This window comes from Cataglyphis hispanica, chromosome 4 (genome assembly GCF_021464435.1).
Source record: "Cataglyphis hispanica isolate Lineage 1 chromosome 4, ULB_Chis1_1.0, whole genome shotgun sequence".
Taxonomy (NCBI): domain Eukaryota; kingdom Metazoa; phylum Arthropoda; class Insecta; order Hymenoptera; family Formicidae; genus Cataglyphis; species Cataglyphis hispanica.
Window position 1 is genome coordinate 5,897,373 of NC_065957.1, and position 21,090 is coordinate 5,918,462.

Genomic DNA, 21,090 nt, shown 5'->3' on the forward strand with positions numbered 1-21,090 from the left:
GGTAGTGATGATGGTAATAGTGGTGATTGGTAGCGATGGTGGTGTTGGTCGTCAATGGTGTTCAGGGCATCGGCGGTAATAAGTTTCGTGTTCGTTTCCGCGCGTTTAATAACAACGACGTGTGTGAAAAAAAAGTCACTCCTAATGCGGTGGATAATAACGTCGGTGTGCCATAAAAGAAGAGAATGAAGTCGCACATGTTGTACGTTTACTGGGCGCTGCTCCTAATATCGATGGTGTCCAGGTGAATATACATCTTTATGTTTAAACGTAACTAGAGTTTCGTAGATTGAATTTCGATTACATAGAATAATAAATTGCGAGTCACGATAAATTTTAGTTTATGATCTCGTTTATGATCGTGATCGGAATGTGAAAATAATTTTTTGCACATCTCTTTAATTCTTCTTTATATGTTACACAGTTTGCAGAGTTTTAAATTTCAAATTTCTTATAGACGTCCGCTAAATTAATCGTTAATATTTCGTAAGCGTTTTCTAAAATATTTTTCAATAAGAAATCATGATATTAACGCGATAATACAAAATTAATTATATAAATTTATATAGGATGTATTAAAGAATTTTTTTGATAATTTTGTTTTGATATTTTGACAAAATTAGAATTGAGTTTTATTTATCACAAATACATTGAGTATAGTCTTTTAAATAAATTAATATTAAATATATATGTTGACAATTTAATCAACTCTTGTGCGAATTAGATTTCTGTCGTAACTTAATTTTAATTAATTAATATCAATTTTGATTAAATTATAATAAAAATTTATAATTTATAATAGAATTAATTACCTTTACAAAATGAAATATTTTATAAAAGATAGTGATTTATATTGGAATTACATAAAATTAATATTTAAATAAAACAATTTTAATAATAAAGTAACTTCTTTTTGTTACAGTGGACTTTTGTTCTTGATAGTAGCTTCGGAAGGCGCACAAACCAAAGATTCTTCTTTTCATCCTGAAAAGAATGAGACTTACGAGACATACAGTAATATTACACTTAATTATGATAACCATGAAAGTTTTGAGTCATCTATATTGGATATCAAAACTCGAACTACAATGACATTCAAGACTAATCAGAATGATCAATATCATCAGGTAAGATAATTACATGATTTAATTTTAAAAAAAGGAAAATATCCATTATCAGACATATACAATAAATAATATATGTACTATTGTCAAATGATAATAATAAAATATACTACATAAAATGATAATAATAAAATATAATACATAAAATATATATACATGCAAAATCTACTTTATGTATTTTACATTATATTACAGGAAAAAGCTACTACAGTCTCTGCTAGCATTAAAAAAGTCACCAATGACAATGCGCAGATGGGAAAGGATGTGGACATTTTAGCAGAGATCCTTACGCAGCAACCTAATCTCTCCCAAGAGTGAGTTTACATATAAATCATTATTTTACTTTATCTTATTGTATAAATTATAATATAAATTCTAACACTTTCAAAAATAACAGATATGTAGGAATATGCACATGAATTATAGCAACTTATCAATGTTATGAGCTTATATTATTGTTATTTTTAGATAGAAAATTGATTTAAATTGCTACATACTACATACTACATACAATATAAATTATATGTTTATTATACTGTTTTATATATACGCATAATATCTTTTCTTTTCCATTGCTCCAAAGTATTTGTTTAACCGTAGATTTATTTTTGTGCACGATAAATATGATAGTTATTATTACAATATAATGACTTAAATATCTTTGAAAATATTAAGATATACTTAATAAAAGAAACTTCTTTATTTTATTATTATTGTATTAATATGAATTATTTTATTTATTATTGTATTAATATGGTAAAAAAAATTATTCTCTTGATAGTTAATATATATTTACTATAAAAAATTTAACAATAAGTCTCTTGAGATTGTAATAAAAGGGACGATTAAAAAATACATGTGATCTTATCTTATCTTGAAAAAAATTGACATCAATTTTACAGAAATTGAAAAACTGAGTTTTATATCAAATATATATACATTACGATATTAGAATGATATTGCAATTATTTGAAAAGCTCAGCAATCTTTTGATAAAAGCTTATTGATGTTTACATGATAATATAAATCATATAACTGCTATCTGTTATTGTGTCTTGCAAAATCTGGCAAGATACGATATAATATGAAACTTGTCAATTAATAGCAGACACGTGTAACTGCTTGAATATCTGACTTGGTGACGTTTTAGGACGCGATAACATGCGATGGATATGCGCCAAGCTGGCGACAAGAATGACGCAAAATGTTAATCATAGATTATCGCGACAAGTTTCTGACCTATATTATCTTTTCATTATGTATATACATTTGTTTTTTACTTGACATTGCTATAAGATTATCAAGATCGTTAAAAGAACAATGGTATAAACATATTATAATGAACATTAACAATAATGCCGCAAATTTTTTTATTAAACAAAATTATTTTTCAATAAAATGAAAGACCTAATTAAACTGTATAATTAGAATTTTAATCTATAATTTTTTTATCTATAATTTAATTACCTTTTTTAATTATAAATTTTACAAATCTTTCTTACGAACACTTATTTATATATTGATCGTGATATTTCAGAGAAAATACTTACAATTCTGTTTTGACTTTTAATGAATCTCGCATTATATCGAGTAATAACAAACACTATGTGTTTGTTTTGATATGATATCACGCACACGGGGACTGATTCTATTGTGACTTCTATTGTGATTTTCGTTAACATTATCTATACATATGTATATATGTATAGATAATGTATATATGTATATATGTATAATACAACATGGTAAACTTTTTTATTCTAAGATTATATCATTATTATCGTCGAGAAATGCTATCATAATCATAAACGACTTCTACAAACGTTTGCATATTAACTGTCATTTTTCTATCATTTTTTGGTGTTACATCTTTTTATCATTTCCATCAATATCATTTTTTGTAGATTTTAACACAATTAAAATTTTAATTTGCGATTATTTTTCTGAAACGTTGGTATGATAATAATCTATTTTAATTTTAGATAATTATTCAGCTTTTTATACATGCAATTATATAATAAAAAGTAAATTTTGCACATATTTTCACACGAATACATACACATATATTTTTTCAAGTATTTCTAAAAATTTTATTTCTAATGACTGTGGGAAAAAGTAATTTATTTATCTCATCATGCTATATCTCGAATCAATATCTTATACATTGAGAAACTACTTTTTCAAAATATAATATGTCTCTTAATATTCACGAATAGTAATTATGTGAACGACAGACAATTAATTTTATATTGGGCAATTAAGTACATAATACGTGAAATTTTATATATATATATATATATATATATATATATATATATATATATTTCTTTCATTAAAATTGTTATGTCTGTATTCAATTTTATCATTTCTTTTGGTCATTGTGATTGTGTTTTGTATCTTGTTAGGTATGCTTTTGTACTAATGAGGCAATACGAGCTGCATTATATTGTAACCTGAGCTTTTAGCTGAAGGTTTATGTTTAGAATATTTTCCTCTTTGTTTCATGTTTGGATAATTTGCAAGAAGTCTTTTTACATAAAATTACGCACTAGTTTGCAAGAAGATTTTTTACATAAAGTCATTAATTAGTTTACAAGAAGACTTTTTAAATAAAGCTATGCATTATAATGAAAACCCATTGCATTATAATAATGAAAACGTCTATATGACGGATATACTTTGACACATTCTTTTATATTATTATACAAAGAAATATCACGAAATTTATATTTTATCACGAAAATACAAAGAATAAATAAATATTTTTGTATTGCCGTGCAATTTTATACAGTTTACATTTTATGTATCATAATTTGCTTAGATATATAAATTTCTACAAAATGTTCATATATGAGATATAAAATCTAATGAAATATATATAATACTGAAATAATGAAATATTCCTGGGATTATTTGGAATATTTTATATTATTTCGAGCTTTTAATTACTCGAATGCTCATATTTATTCTCTTAACTATTATCACTGGCGCCTGTGATACGGAAATCTCGTCACGACAACTTGATTCATTGTATGACAATTTGTCTGTTGATAAATTGCTTCATACCGATTACATTGCGAGCATTTACATCAAGACGATCCATATCAAATTATCATGACTATTGTTATTATAGTTCTATGTACATACGCATATACATTGCAGAAAGCGATTTTCTTTGACTTAATCATATAGACAATGCTCCATTATCGATGCATTTTGCCACACATCATTGTATTTATTTGACAATGGCTTTAACGAATCTTATGTGGAAAAATATATTAGTTATGTCGGGAATATTACAAAGAGAGTTTAAGAATTATTGTTATCTTCAAGGAACAACATCGCACAAAGATTTTACACATAAATTAAAATTTATTATTTTTTTAATGATGTTTTTATTATGGCCAATACGGTAATCACTTTTTTCGCATTAACAAAGCAGGCTATTTATATAATAGCATTGTAATAGATTCAACATTATATCATTTTTGTTGTCACATTTATGTAGTAACCTCAAAGATTAAATAAATTTTATTTATTATGAATTTTTGTATGCTTCTTTGCATGCAATATAAGGTTTATAATAATAAGTAGTGTAATTTTCCGATAATTACATTTTGCGAGTATAAAATTTTTGAAGTGCCATAAATGCATATATGCACTCAATTAAAACAATTTTATATTAGTTTACATTTTATGTATTATTTAAATACATAAATTTCTACAACATATATATATATATATATATATATATATATATATATATATATATGATATGCTCTGCGCTGATTAATTATGTTTATTATATCTACCAAATTCTATAGTGAAATTTATTAAACATAATGTGATATTTACTATACTGAAATTTAAATATAACTGTGATAATAACTTTATGAAGAATATAAAACTTTGCATAAATAATTTTATAAAATTATTTTCAAAAAAACATATTTACATTCTTTTCTTATACATCGAAATATTTGCATCTATCTGCCATATTCGCATGTGTGTAATAAAAGAATATTTTAGTAGATAATATTTATTGGCACTTTGTTTTACATTCAATTTGTGAAACTTATACTTTTTTAACATGTTACATAACTAATGCATTAAATAAAGAAAACCTATTAGATAAATCTAAATATATGTAAGATATATAACGTATAGGATTTATATAACGATTCTAAATATTTGTTTATTGCTATTTTAAGATAAGTTAATTCTACAATTGAAATAAAATCAATTATCTGTGTGATAAATTAATCGGTATAAGAATGACAGCAATATTTATAAAATAAAACTTTGGAAAAATAATCAAAGATTTCTGTTCGTTTAAGTTTAAATGCAAATTGCAAAGAACTATTTAAATGTGCGAAGATTAATAAGTGTCGTGATTTCATGCGTTGTCATGTACGTCATTTTGCACGCCCACTTTCGCATGTTTGAAAATTTAAAATTGTTGGGTGTAGTTCACGGAATACCTAAACACCTTTTATCAACTTATACTCTAATCGAGCACCTGGTATTCGTTCTGACATTTTCTCACATCTTACTTTTTATTCATTATCTGCGATCATTGCCTAACTGATTTGGAATATAAGCGATGTGATTTTAAGACACCCGGTACAAGTCATACTTATGTACACGGACATCGTATTAGAATGCGTGTATGTTTATATAAATAAAATGTTTGCTTTATGTATACATTGTATATACACACACATACATATTTCTGTATGTATGTATCTATATGTATCTATATGACGGTAGGGCTTCTCGACTTAGACATTAAAATATATATATATACAACTTTTTACTTAATCATCGTCAAAAGGCTTCCCGACGGTATTTTTATATATATGACAATATTTTAGCGAAACATAAAGCGTCCACGCATGCATATGGTATATAAGTGATTTAAGTACTTTTTAAGTACTTTAATAACAAATTCGATGGCTCATACATATTAAAAGTAGATTGATTTTAGAGATACCGGGATAAAAGATGCGCAGTCATAAAGCATTTATTTCGTTTTTTATCGAGGAAATCTATTGAGCACGAGGGATGGTGTTGCATGGGGGATACTTTTGGCGAACATCCAACTCGACCATGTAACTGATCTCGATCGGGTGGAGTTTCATGCAAATCCTCTTGCCATCGGGTTACTTCCTTGCCCACTTTGAGAAAAGCTCGTGCATTCATTACTCGCGTGTCACTGGAGTCACGAAAATGTCGTTTGCCGGAAGCAACTTGCGCGGGATCAGGAATCGTTCTATGTGTGTCTGTGTGCTACAATTGCAGTTGCATCGTGTCCTCTTTAATGATCGCATCCACATTCCTCTTCACGAATTGTCTTATCGATAAATATGCAGAAATGTATTTTGCAACTATAAAATAGTTTAATATGCGCTAAGATATTATGTGATAGATGCTGAGAATGTTATAATTAAACAAATTTAATGTATCGTAAAAGTCGAACATATTTTTTAACAAAAGCTTAAGTTTTTATAAAATTTAAATTATGTGTATGTATGTGTTTTATTTTATTTATGTTTTTTAGCTTTTGAATGGCAAATGAGGAGAGTTTCCTGTTTTATACGAAAACTAAATAATCATATGTTTATAAATGCCGTGTGATTGCGCGTACTACAGTTGCAGTTATTGCAACAGTATTTTTTGGCATTCTTTTTCCCGCATGAGTTACATTATTTGCATGTATACAAAAAAAAATAAATACATATGTTTAACACATGAAACATGATAAGATAGTTTAATTTTATACATATATTTTTCAATGCACTTGAATATACAATAGTAGTTATCATTAGCTTATCACACATTTCAATGTTTCTTAAAAGTCTTTATTTGTACGGGAATCAGAAAATATTTTATATATTTCATTTTGTGTATGTATATTGTTTTTGTATTCTATATTTGATATAATTTTTATCGTTTTTATATCATATCTAATTCTTAAGGGTTAGTTATATCGCAAAGTTTATTTCAGGAGTTTATTATTTTCTTAAAAAATATAATTGTGTGTTTTTAATCTTACGATACATTGATCGTGCGACTTTTTTTCGCGATACATCATAGCAGTCATTTATTTCTAGCAGAGAGAGATTTGAAAAAATGTTTTGTGCTAAAAAGATTAACAATAAGATTCTAATAATTTTCTTAAAATTTAAAAAAGTAGAGCTACCTATAGGTCAATCGATATCATAAATATTTTTTTTTTTTTTTTTAATATTACTGCGTGTATCAGAAAACGAATAAAACGTAAAATTTCCATTATCGGTATAGGCAAGTATTTTTGCAACAAAAAAGGCACGATAAACTTGAAAAATTATTATTGAAAGTACGTGAGAAGAGAGCTTTTCTGCCTTGGTCTCCATTTAAATTTCAAGATGTACAAGATCGATAAATCACTGCGCTTTCTAACTGCAACGACCAGCGAACGATCTTGAATTCTACGTATGGAGCATTGAAATTTATCTTCGATCGTCTTATGCATGCAATTTTTTTTATCCAAATAAATTTTAACATCTCGAGGACATGCATATGCTTTTAAAGTTACATATTCCAGGAATTTTAAATAATGTGAACATGAAACAAAATGCACAGATTATACTATATTTTGCTACAGAATTTTTAATCGATAATCGAATAATTTATACAGATAATATAAAAAGTAGGCTATTATAAAGATTATATGTGAAACTGTTGTGCACAATAAAAAAATTAAATGAAGTGTTATAGAAATGTATTAGTGAATAACTTATATTTTGAATAATTATGCCAATAATTTCTAATTTCGCAACTTTAATTACTGTCACTTAGTGTCACTATGCTGTTATGTGCACACAGAGTACTTTGTATTACTTGATTTTTTTGGATAGTTTTTTCTTCACTTATAGACACCGTAAAAGTTTAATATAGATCATTTTTTCTCTCTCATGTTTTTTATTTTATTACATATTGAATATCTTTACAACTAAATTTTGAAATAAACAAATTTTAAAGAATCAGAAAGAGAGATATCCTGATTAATGTTTCGAAAAGAGATTACTTATCACGAGGATTCTCTCATGCATCGCGATCTGGAAAATGCAAAACGTTAAAAATTTACGAATATTTTTTATTCGAAGCGCACGAGCCACTCTTTTACACGCGCGCGTGAATACTTTATAGGGCATAAAAAGTACCGCAGTGCACTTGGTTGCAAATCGTTGAAATCGTATGAGGTAAGTGGGTCCCCTTCCAGGCGGATGAGGCAAGAGGGGACTCCTGGAGAAAAAGGGCGGATTAGAAAGGATGCGAAGAAGAGGAAAGTCACGGTTCTCGAGCGACGTGACACTAGGGGAAACACGAAGGAAAGGAAGGGTGCTAAAGAGGAAGTGGGCGATGGTGCGGTGGGGGTCGGGGTGGTGGCGCGGAAGGGTCGCGCTGCGACGTCGCACGAGGGCGGATCATCAGTTCGCGTTCGAGCGGCCGCCGATATGGGTGTATGGATGGATGATCGGTCGATCGAACCGCATTATTTCATCATTCTCCGCGATTCCGCGGTCTCGCGATAGAAACCGTGTTGAAGAGACGCGTGTCGCGAAGTGATCGAAAGGAAGGGAGTGCGGTATGTGTGTGCGTGCGTGCGTGATATGACGTGCAAAGTTGCCGGTCGGCCAACAGGATGATCATTGATGCAATATACGCGAAATGTAGCTAAGAACTTGAACATCAATCAATATTTATTGCAATGCCGATCTTTTTCGTTATATATGTTATATTGACAGACTGTGATATCCATTGTGTAAAACTAATTTTATATTTAGCTCATATATAATTTCGAATGTGAAAGAAGATTAGTTAATAGTCTTTATATATAAATACAGCGGCTAAATTCACCGTCATATTATATTAATTAAAATTTATCGGTGAAAGTACAAATATGACAAGTAATAAATATTTTTCAAATATTCAATGATATTAAAAATTTTTATTAATATTATTGGGGGGAGAGAGCATGGTTAATAAATATTGATTATTTGAGGGTTTCTTAAAGGGTGAGTATGTGATAACTAATCTGTTAATGTGTATATTTATTTTGCGTTTGAATTGAAATATTGTGATAAGGAAGTTTTTAGAAATGTGCATAGTTTACTAAATATCGTGATTAATTCTTATTATGAAAGAAGTAAGAAAGTATTTTACAAATTTGTTTTCAATTTTATATAGCATGTATATAATGTTTAGAATGATTTCATGCATTTAAAGTTGTTCTTGTTAAGCTTACATGTTGGTATATGATATTCCGTGATCGTGGTTTCTTTGCAGTATTTTAACCTTGGTCTTTTAAATATATTCATGCTTCGATAATATATCTGATTGTGAAATTGTGAAAAATCAAATTGTATGCGAGTTATTTTTTCTTTTTTCTTATCTTTTATCTATTTGAAAATAAAGTTTTCTTTTGTGAAGTATACACTCACATACAGAACTCATTAGAATTTATGCAGAATAAAATGTAGAATAATTTTCCAAAAAATTTTAATGATAGAATTTAAATAAAAAAATAGTAAATTATTTTAATTTAAGTTAAATCATTTAAAAAGAGTACAAACTATCAGTCATTTATTACTGATAAATGCTTGAAAATTAACAGATTTTTGTCAATGATATTTAAAAAAAATATATACATGAATATATATTGTATATGATTTTTCATCTAAAATTACTGTATTTCAACAGAATTCTTATTTGTAATTCAGACAAATATTGATTTTTTTCTAACTTTTTCTCACGAAGAAAACAATTCCAAATTTATCAAAGAATTTATTCTTTAGCGATGATATTCTTTAGCTATTTTCAGTTAATTTCTTGAAATTATTACGGCTGAAGTATAAACGAAATCATGCTAATGATAGTAAGTAAATGATCTAAATTATAAACAGTTTAGATTAACTGAGAGAACATTATTTAGTAATTGTACTTTCTTTCAATATTAGTAGAGACAGAAAATTTAAACTAACAAGATCAACTAGAAATTACATTAATACTATTAAATGTAGCATTCATAGAAATAAACTTACTTAGTATATCGCATAACATTGCGATATTTACAGCATTTTCTACTAAAAAAAATTCATGTACGCAATGCTTGCACGTGCCAAGTTTGCCTTTGTTTCTAGATAATTATTTTGAAATTAATCGGACAATTATTATTCAATTCTTTTATTCAATTCATGATTCTTTCCGGTCAATTTGCTGATATTGAACTATTGTTGATATATTTTATTAGAAATTGAAGGTATAATTGCGTAAAATATATAAAAGCAAAATACTCATATATTTTTAATTTGATGCCTTGTAGTTTATAAACAATGATTTTGTTAAACTTTATTTTATTTCGCTGCCATATTACATGCGTAAAATGTTACTTACCCATATATTCGCAATGTCATGCTATTTAATTTTAGAATCTTCTTTGCAATTCTAAGCCATTCAATGAACTTTTATTCATTTTGATTTATTACATACAATTTAAATAATGAGGAGCTAAAAAAATTCAGCAGTTTAAACGAATAATTGCGATGGAAGTCGAGAAAAGAGCAATCGAGTAATAAAATAACAAAATTTATTTTATTGAAAATTTATTTGAACAGATATCCATAGCGAATATACATGTATTTGCATATATACAATATATTTGCAATAGCAGTATATTGAATAAATTGTAATACATGTATGGATACGATGTAACAAAATTACAAATATTAGTGTCCATGATATAAACGAATATATCGCGCTTTAATATAATATAGGATAATATAAATATATTCTAGACGGAATTTATGTGCTCAAATATTTTCACACATTAAATAAAAGAAAGAAAAACATTTATAAATTTAACGGATATATCTTAGCGGAATAAAATGTACTCGTGATTCATGAAATTCTTTCGAAATTATGCTATTTCGGTTATAATTTTAATGGGACGTTAATTGCCGTTATTTCGACGTGCAAAGTCAAAGTTAATTCTTTTGGTCTTTTCTGCTCTATTCATTGTTTTTGCAAACAGCTATTCGCTCTCCTTGACAAACCGACACGTTCGTCCCGATATAAAACACTCGTTGTTGACCCGAAAATGTACTATTTTAATTGCATTTTAATCTGCGCTACCCGTGTTGGACGTTCCGTACTTTTCGCAACTAATTACCAGCGCGGGCATAATAGTATGAATGCTAAGGCGCTCACCTAATTATAACAGTCGGTCATATGCACGTATATATGTATACATGAGGCAAGTACTTATCAAGAATGGATTAGAAAGAAACTTTTTTTCATTTATAAAATAGGTTATTTGAAATTATTTACTATAGAATTAATATACATTGATTGTGCACTCGTACTAAAGTTTGTTATTGATCAACTTATTTAATTTTTTTTTTATTTTACATAAAACACTGTTTTATCTCCTTAAATACTCAAATTAATGAAGATACCATTATGCATATATTTATATACTTCTCCATTTCCGATCATACTCAGATTTTTTCTACTGTCAGTTTTGGATTTACTGAATGATAAACATATCAAAATTGTTTTTCATTCTAGAAAAGATTATTATTTAAATTAAATAATGCCTCTTCCTCTCTCTTATTTGATTAAATTTTGTTTCAATAATTCATATAAAATTTCCAATATTTTGTTGTACTAAAATTTACATACAGAGAGAGAGAGAGAGAGAGAGAGAGAGAGAGAGAGAGTACATCGTTATTAAATGTAAATTAAAATTGTTCTGAAAATGACAAATCACTATTGTTTTTCGTTTTATTAATTATATTTAATAAAATTAAATCTCTGTTAATTAATTAATTTTAAAATTTTTATTAGTTTTTCTCTCTAGTATAAAATAATTTCATTTTTAGTTTATATTTAATTGAACATTTCATACATTCTCTATCATAATTTTATGAAGAGAATTAATATTTTTTTAGGTATGTTTTTGTACAATGATTTGTGCAGACTTGAATTCTTTTTGTGTTGCGAGACAAAAAATAGGAAATATTTTTATTAGTGCAATAAAATAGGAAATATTGTAATTTACATCTGATTATACTGTATAACAATTCCTCCTGATAAAAATATCAAATCAATGTCTCGAAGTGCGTTATCATATTAGGGTACGCGTGATTCATTGACGAGCGATGACGAGCGTCTAAACATCAAGATCTCAAACAATCTAGATCTCAAACAATAAACTCTTATATTTTAAAATAATGTAAAGTGAGTCCTCGCGCGAAGATAGCACAAGCAAATAATAAATTAGCAAAATATAAACATTATATAAATTATTTATCTTCCATGATTGCCATGCCTTATCACCTGATGCCTTCCCGGATATTCTTCTCTTCTTTTGATTGCTGTTTCTTTAGCTGGTGTGAAGTTAGCACCGCATATTCAAAAATCGAAGGTTTTATACAGAGTTCTATTTGCACCCCAAATAGTTCTATAGTTCTTGATAGGTTTTAGAAATAGTTCCGGCGAAAAACCTAAAAAAGTTGCATTTTGAAAATATGAGGTGCCAACTTCCCGTGGCACCGCAAAATGCGAAAAATGCCATTTAAGTCATCGTATCCTATAGTTCTCGAAGAGTTCTACAGTTCCTGATAGGTTTTAGTAATAGTTCGGGCCTCTAAATATTTTTAAACAATTTTTGAATCTCAGAGCTGGCACCTCATCTTTCGCTAAAAGTGGCCAGAACTTTTTCATCTTTGATTTTACAGCTTCGGACGTTGATAATAATCGATAGAACTCTTCGGGGTGCAAACGGAACTGTCATCAGAACTCCGAAATTTCGAAAAAAATTTTACCCCCTCAGGACTTAGAAATTTTCTAAGAGCGTATAACTAAAAGTGGCCAGAACTTTTTCATCTTTGGTTTTACAGCTTCGGACGTTAATAATAATCGATAGAAGCTGTAAAACCAAAGATGAAAAAGTTCTGGCCACTTTTAGTTATACGCTCTTAGAAAATTTCTAAGTCCTGAAGGGATAAAATTTTTTTCGAAATTTCGGCGTTCTGAAGAGAGTTCTGTTTGCACCCCGAAGAGTTTTATCGATTATTGTCAACGTCCGAAGCTGTAAAACCAAAGATGAAAAAGTTCTGGCCACTTTTAGCGGAAGATGAGGTGTCAGCTCTGAGATTCAAAAATTGTTTAAAAATATTTAGAGGCCGAAACTATTACTAAAACCTATCAGGAACTGTAGAACTCTTCGAGAACTATAGGATACGACGACTTAAATGGCATTTTTCGCATTTTGCGGTGCCACGGGAAGTTGGCACCTCATATTTTCAAAATGCAATTTTTTAAGGTTTTTCGCCGGAACTATTTCTAGAGCCTATCAGGAACTGTAGAACTATTTGGGGTGCAAATAGAATTCTGTATAAAACCTTCGATTTTTGAATATGCGGTGCTAACTTCACACCGGCGTTTCTTTACTCGCTTGCGAAAACACGATAATTGTTAATTTATTTGTTGGTTCTAAAATTTATTGTTGATGCCATAATGCTTTATTGAAACGAAGAGATGTCTACAAATACGAAAGCTCAGATGAAAGAAGATCTGTTTAATTCTTTGTATTTGAGTTTAATGAATATTGAAGAAGCTCACTTTTAAAGTGAATTATATCTATCTTTAAGAAATCTTCGTATTGCTAATATAGACAAGATAATAAAAGAAATAATTAGTGTACATGTGCATTTTTGAACTTCTTTCCACTCTGTTATGGAGAGTGGAATTTCTTTCATCAAACTTTTCTTTGTAGTCGGCGAATGAACTTTCGCGTTTTCCTCGCACTTTTGAGAACACTGAACGGAATTTGTTGAATTTGTTATACGCTTTCGCGCGCGCGGAGGAAATACGAAAAAGCCACGATGCTCGGAAGAAACTGCATTTTTCTGGGGGTCGTTTTTTAGGTTTCGACAAATAGACAGGAACCAAATGACGACTTTCTTGTGGAAATAAGGCAGATAGAAACTTTTTACTGTGATTCACTGTCAGACATAAGAAGCACGACTATGTAGATTTTTCTTGAAGATTTAGTTTTATGGAGCTTGGAAAGCGGTTTCATCTCCGGAAAAAGCTCTTTCGACAAAAAACTTTGTCGATTTGTGATTTTGCCTCATGTAAAAAGAGGAAATTTCTGATCTTTACATAAAGTAAAATTTTAAACATGTATATGAGTATGTATAAATGAACAAATCGGTTATTAATTATATTATAATATCGGTTATTAATTATATTATATTATAATATATTAACATATATATTATAATTTTTACAGATGTGATATTTTTGCTTCGCATATAAGATCAATAAATAAAATAATAGATGTAGATTTTTTTCATATAGGTATATAAAATAAGAAATAATCTTATATGATAGAGATATGTAAAGCTTAATTCTTTAATCATAAATTTTATTCCATGAAATACTTTTCTACAGATAACTTGTAAAGAAAAATTATTTAAATTTGAAAATATATGCTTTTTCTTTTTTTTTTGCCTATGTTAAAAAAATTACTATTTTTTCTTGCTTTTCTTTATGGTAGAACAATTGTTGACATCATTTTGATTATCAACCACAATTTGAATTTACAACACATTTTCGTGGAATCTAGCTAGAGAAATTTTTATGAAAAAATTTTATTTCTTTATACATACGTTGTTTAAAATTTTTTTATTTGAAATTATATTAGAAATTTATATTACTTTATAAACTATATATTAGTTTATAAACTTTAATATCATAAACTTAAAATATAAGAAGTACAACTGGGATAGCATTGTAATATATAATTATTTATTGTAAGCATTGTTCCATATAAAATAATATAAATACATATATAATTATAAATAATATATAATTATAATAATATACTTGATAAGGAGTAGTTACATTGTATAATTAGAATCATACAGTTATTCTAAAACAATTACATTTCTGAATATTTATACTTAATATTTTAACTCAACATTATATGTTTGGTATTTATTTCAATATGTTATTATATTTGTGATATAACAATAATATGTAAGTAAAGACATGCACGAAGCCAAGAACATTTTTCGCAAAAATTTATATAAAACATTTAAAAATTACTAATGAAGTAATATATTTTTGTGAAAATGGAATAGGAAACGATTGACTTTATTTCTCGCTTTTATAATACTCGTAATAATCCAAATTTTCCTGATGATCAATCATATTTATTAGTAAAGTACGTATCTATAGCGAATACTAGGGCAGCTAGAATTGCGAAAGAACCGGCCGCAACCATTTGATCGCTATATTCCTCCAGATACGCATGAATTAGATTAGTCGAGAAATTGTCCCAGTCGCGAATTAAAATGAGGCCGGCGGTGCAACACAGAATCGCCCCCATTGCCGTAAAAATAAGAGCCTGTAAAAGAATAGTATTTGCTATTTGTCAAAAAGAAGAAATAAATCCATTTTTCATAATTCGTTATGCATTGTTATAGCTACGTGCATATTGAAATTTATTAAATCGGATAAGAATACAATAAAATTAGTAGAAAGATAAGACGTTAGATTTTAAAATGGAATTATTTTTTTCAAGGGGATATGAAAGAGAATATAGTGAAATAAAGCTCAGATCTCTTCATATTTGATTTTTTTTGCATTCAAAGTTTAAAACAATGTAATTTTTAGACAGCATGATGTCAACTTAGATCGAATTTAAATAATTCAAATATATAGAAAGTAGACGAGAAATAGAAGCAGCGACGACAGAATTTTGTTTCGTGCATCTTAATATTTTGCTAAATTGAAGAAAAAACAAATAAATTCTTTGATTTTCGATACACATATAATTTAAAGTTTTTCATACAAAAACAAAACACGATTTATATCCAAAAAAATATGTTCTCAAAATGTCTTCTCTGTCTTCGTTTCTGAACAAAAACATCTTTTTTGTTAATAATTATCTATATTATAGATTGTATTTACCATCGAATGAACTGTTTTTATTTTTAAATGATAGTAGCAATATTTTGTATTTTAACTTACTGTTTTTTTCGGCAATCGTTCGCCTAATAAATGGCTCATGATAAGAATTGCGTTTATAAGAATATAACCGCATACTGCCACATGAAATATCGCTATATGGTGTATATCAGTCGGCCGTATTTGATTCTGTTGAAATGGTCCTGCCACCAATCCCGTTGCAATGACGCAGAAAATCTACAACATTTAATATGTGATTTTTCTTAAAAATTTTTGTTATATAAATTATTTGTAGAATCTCACAATTTAAAATTTTATAAAAGTATTTGTTAAAAATAATGATAATTCATATATATAATAAAATAATTACATAATTTATGGCTATTTTTTAGGAATTTTGAAGTTTACATTATTGCCAAAATATGAAGAAGGATATTTAAATATTAAAAGAAATTTTTAAATTCTATTTTTTATCCAAGATTAAGATTAAGAAGATTATATTTTCGTCGTGTGTAAATCAGATATCGTTATTTAAAATCTCAATAATATATATTTTCACCAGTTCGATAATTTTGCAGAAAAACGGCGCTTCTTTAAAATATCCCTTCAATCTCATCAAGAAGGTGGATGCAGTAGTCTCTTCAGCCATTTTTGAATCACTTTTTGTGTTATATTACACTTTTTCAATTTAGTAGACACATTCACACTTTATAATCACTGGGAAGAAATATTCGGCGACATACATTTAAAGTATAACGATGACTGTTTCCAGCTATGCTGAAACGCTCCACCCAACTGTTGACCTGTCAGTAGCCAGTAGTCACACTGGCTAACATTAAATCGACTAACTCCCCACTTCCTTGCTACTTAAATGCAGTTAATACGTTATTGTAACAGTTCTTGGTACTCAACCTTGGCGGAGGGTCTGAGATGATCTGTGTTCTACATAATTCTCTTTCTCTCTCTCTCTGAAGATAGACTTTATCGTTGCAAATATCAGTAAATACAGATGAGCCGCATGAATAAAGAGGATTTCTTAATATCAAGTTGATTAAAAATAATTTTAAATAATGTTATATATATATATATATATATATATATATATATATATATATATACATAATTTATTAATTTAATAAAAACTTTTGCTCTTTATAATCTCTCTTATATAGCGATTATATTAATAGCTATATTAATAGATTATATTGATAAACTGTTATTTGGAATTATTAAAATTGATTTCAGAATTTGATATAAAAATGTGCATTTTTGTGTGAAAATTGCTATGATATGGTAATGATAACAGTGAAAAAAAGTATAATAAATTTAGGAGTAGTCCGATTGAGAATTACATTTGTAGAGAATGTGTATTTTTCGTTGAAAATTTAGCCGAACAAACTGTCAAAGATCGCAAGCAAACAATCTGCTAAATTTTATGACGATGCAAGAGATAAAGATAACAATTATCTAAAGTGACTAATCGAGAAATGCAGTGAATAATTTTGCATCTCGTTGCATTCTATTCGGATTGTTGCGAACGATTTCTTATTGAGGTCGAGTTCTTTATTATTAAACCGTTTTTTAGGATCATATATTTTAATTAAGATATTTTAATTTAATAAAATTTATGGAAAAAAATAAACATGTAAAAACGTACCTCATTTCCAAATGGAAACCAGACACGAAAATACATGCACAGTATATGCTTATAGTATCTACCATCTACCCACATTCATCTCATCGCCACGCTCGATTACTCGCTTAATTTATCATAGCTTCTTCCGACTTCTTTCCCGCCTCATCCTCTTGCCCTAATCACTTTTCTCTGTCTTTTCATCATTAACGGATTCCCTTCTTGCTTCTACTCTTTTGAACTATATAACATAAAAGATATAACATACTCTGGAATTATATAACATATTGGAATGGCCTGCAAATAGTGAGAATGACCGAAGGGGATAGCTGAAGAATGTTTATGCTTGTTGCAATGTTTCCGAGTGTCTAACAATGATTATCTCCAGTGAATTCGTTAAATGTAAAAGAGAAATAGAAGATCTTTTTTATTAGACCTTTTTTATTAGGTCCTTTTTTAAACCGCGATCGCAAATCACTATAGTTTATTATAAAGAAAGCCCCAATATGTTATGCTTCCATTATGCTTCATCGTGTGTCTTTTCAATTTGATCTTTAATATGTTTTAGGATTTTATATGTTTTTATTAAGTTAGTACACTGTTGAGATGTATCGCAAAAGATCCTTTATATGAAATAAATTTCTGCGAACTGCGCAATTTAAAAAAAAATTATAGAATCTTTTCTTTAGTAGAAAATAATTTAATAATTTAATTATTTATTAATTTAATTTGTTATTTCCGTAAACGTTACAAACTTTTATTCTAAATGTTTAAATACTTGTGAGTTTATTCAATATTATAATCTCTTGCAATGTAATTTTATTTTACTTTTTCCTCATTGTTTGCTTTTACTAATTTTTGCTTAGCTTAATTTTGCTATTTGCAATGCATTTTGCAAAATTAAATGTAGGAGATATATCATGTGTTAAAAAAAATTCAATAACTATTGCGCCTTGTATTTTGTTAATTGAATATATGCAGCAAAACACCAATGTAAAATATATGTTATAATAAAATATTCACGATTTCCGATTAATGAAAATATATATTTTAAAAAGAATTCAGGATGAAAAAAAGAAAAATTTATATCTAATTAAAGATTTAAAAATGGAATCCATAAAAGTATATTGTTTTTAATTGAATATCATATATTTTATATTCGTGGATATTATATTTAGGTAAATTGAAAGCTTTTGACAATTAAATTTATATTTTTATAGAATTGAGATAAGAAATTTAAATAACATTTTTTCTTTGTAAGATTCGATATTTTGATTGTATTATTATATATCTTCTATATAGCTTTACTATACATATATACTTTTGAGGAAAATGATTTTAGTGTTAATAAAAACTACACGCTAATAAAAATCAATTTTGTTGTAATATGACTCACGTCCTTTCATAAACTACTTTAATTAAATGCCGATTACCTATTATCGTGCTCGTGGAGAATGTAATCACGTATCTCTGCGGTATCTCTCTTGCAGTTTAATAACACTAAGATAACGTCAGTAATTTTTGACAACATTCAATTATTTAACATTTGTTACAACAGGCGAAATGTATTGTCGGTCGATTACACGGCAAAGTTGATTTCTGAAAAGCAGGCAGGTGAAAGCTTTTCGCCCGCTAATTAGAGCTTTCACTCCGTTTACGGTTGACCAACCTATATATTTCCGTGGCACAAAATCGATGATCGCAATTTTCTCCGTCAAATCTCGTTCTTGGAGCAGATCGGCAAGTAACATGTGATGTGGAATTTTACAAGTTTTTTACGAACTGCGTGGCTTTGAATACACGAGATAAGAATCGCCGACTTATCGGTGAAAACATATTCTTGCAATGCGGGACCGCATTGCGTCCACAATACGCTATTGCCTGCATATTTATCTGCGAGAAAGCACGGGATCTCCATTGCAACACATTTCGAAAATTTATTTCAGAGATTTTGCGTTATCCAGCAACCCAAGATGTCAGTTTTGCCTATGTGAAAATTGCTTGTTCTGAAAAAAGTTATGCGTATTATTATGTATTTTCAATAATTATTATGTATTTTCAAAGATAGATATGTGCTCGTTTTTAATCTTAACTTATCTTAATCTTAACGCTGTTCCTAAAAAGAGAAAGAACAACAAACTTTTCTAAATAAAAAAAAATGACATAATTTTAATTTTAACATTTTACACATTGGAAGCAGAATTAAAGCGACTCTTGTACATGAATGAGGTTTATTACCACAAAGAAAACTATACATAATGCAATAAACATCATTTATATTTTTTATATTTATATGATGGAACTGATTATATTGCTTTGACATACTTTACACTGATTAACACGTTAGTAAAAATCAAGGGAGCATAAACTGATTATGGGAACATTAAGAGAGAAAAAAAAATTAAAATAATTAACTTTTTCAACATTTGAAAGATGAATATTATTTCTATCGTTTGATTAATTCTTCATGTCGGCTCTGATTTCTAGAAAAAAACCGGTTTTATTTAATGACATTTACTTTTCTCGGTCTACTCATCTTGTTTTGCACGTACAGATGACCCATGTTAATCAGTTGTATGAACGCATGTGACACTTTATCCGTGTGCGATCTTCGCTTTCATCCGATTGAGTATATATTTGAACGGCAACCTAGATCTTTGCGCTCGTGTTAATACAATATATTATTATGTATAACAAGATAATTTCTCTCAAATGATGAGACTGGCAATTTTCCATAATATTTATATTTGTCCACGCGTAATCTTATTTATTGCTTGCCATTATATCAATAATGGCAATTGGCACTTTCATATTACCCTGCATTATCCTCTTGATTTTTAATAGAATAATCAACATTTACTTTTACTCTCGTACACACTTTTCTATTTCGATAAAAGAAGCAGATATGATACAATATCTACATTTTCGCATTTGAGATTAGTCGCAGCATACAATTTTCTCTAGAGAAAGGCTAATATTTCAAAAATGTTTATATTATCTCACATTCTTGTTGCGTTTATTAATACTTTATAATTTATTAATGTACATACGTCCGATATTTGAAATAGCCAAATAATTCTCATGAAATAATTATAAATATGCCATTAAATATATTTATTATACGGTCAATATAAAATAATTAAAATATAATGATAATAGATGATTTAATAGAAAACGCGTTATAATTTTTGCAGTCTCTCCACGTAGGAAAGTTTATATTCTCATATCTTTTTCTATTTCTCGCTACCTCTCACCCTACTAGATATCGGTTATCGATCGATCACTGAACTGCTGATGTAGCGTGCGTGG

The 21,090-nt window shown here is 28.1% G+C and overlaps 2 protein-coding genes across 2 annotated transcripts in view; one reads left to right on the plus strand and one right to left on the minus strand.

Moving 5' to 3' along the window:
* The first annotated feature begins 103 nt into the window (after window positions 1-103).
* LOC126849137 (SUN domain-containing ossification factor) overlaps window positions 104-21,090 on the plus strand; it is a 35,904-nt gene continuing 14,917 nt past the window's right edge. The window contains exons 1-3 of the mRNA XM_050590716.1: window positions 104-244; window positions 923-1,127; window positions 1,320-1,438. Coding sequence (XP_050446673.1) covers window positions 186-244; window positions 923-1,127; window positions 1,320-1,438 — 383 coding nt within the window. The 5' untranslated portion in view covers window positions 104-185. The remainder of the gene's footprint in view (window positions 245-922; window positions 1,128-1,319; window positions 1,439-21,090) is intronic.
* LOC126849261 (uncharacterized) lies at window positions 14,963-16,975 on the minus strand. The gene is made up of 3 exons (XM_050590942.1): window positions 16,708-16,975; window positions 16,212-16,385; window positions 14,963-15,585 (listed from the first exon to the last, which is right to left on the minus strand). The coding sequence occupies exons 1-3, from the start codon at window positions 16,795-16,797 to the stop codon at window positions 15,382-15,384; spliced, it is 468 nt and encodes a 155-aa protein (XP_050446899.1). The 5' UTR covers window positions 16,798-16,975; the 3' UTR covers window positions 14,963-15,381.

What these genes read in the sequence shown, in the direction of transcription:
- LOC126849261 (XM_050590942.1), bottom strand. Translation starts at nt 16,797, where the DNA reads ATGGCTGAAGAGACTACTGCATCCACCTTCTTGATGAGATTGAAGGGA. An exon ending in TCTGCAAAATTATCGAACTG is followed by an intron (nt 16,386 to 16,707) that starts GTGAAAATATAT and finishes TAAATGTTGTAG; the next exon opens with ATTTTCTGCGTCATTGCAAC. An exon ending in AACGATTGCCGAAAAAAACA is followed by an intron (nt 15,586 to 16,211) that starts GTAAGTTAAAAT and finishes ATTCTTTTACAG; the next exon opens with GCTCTTATTTTTACGGCAAT.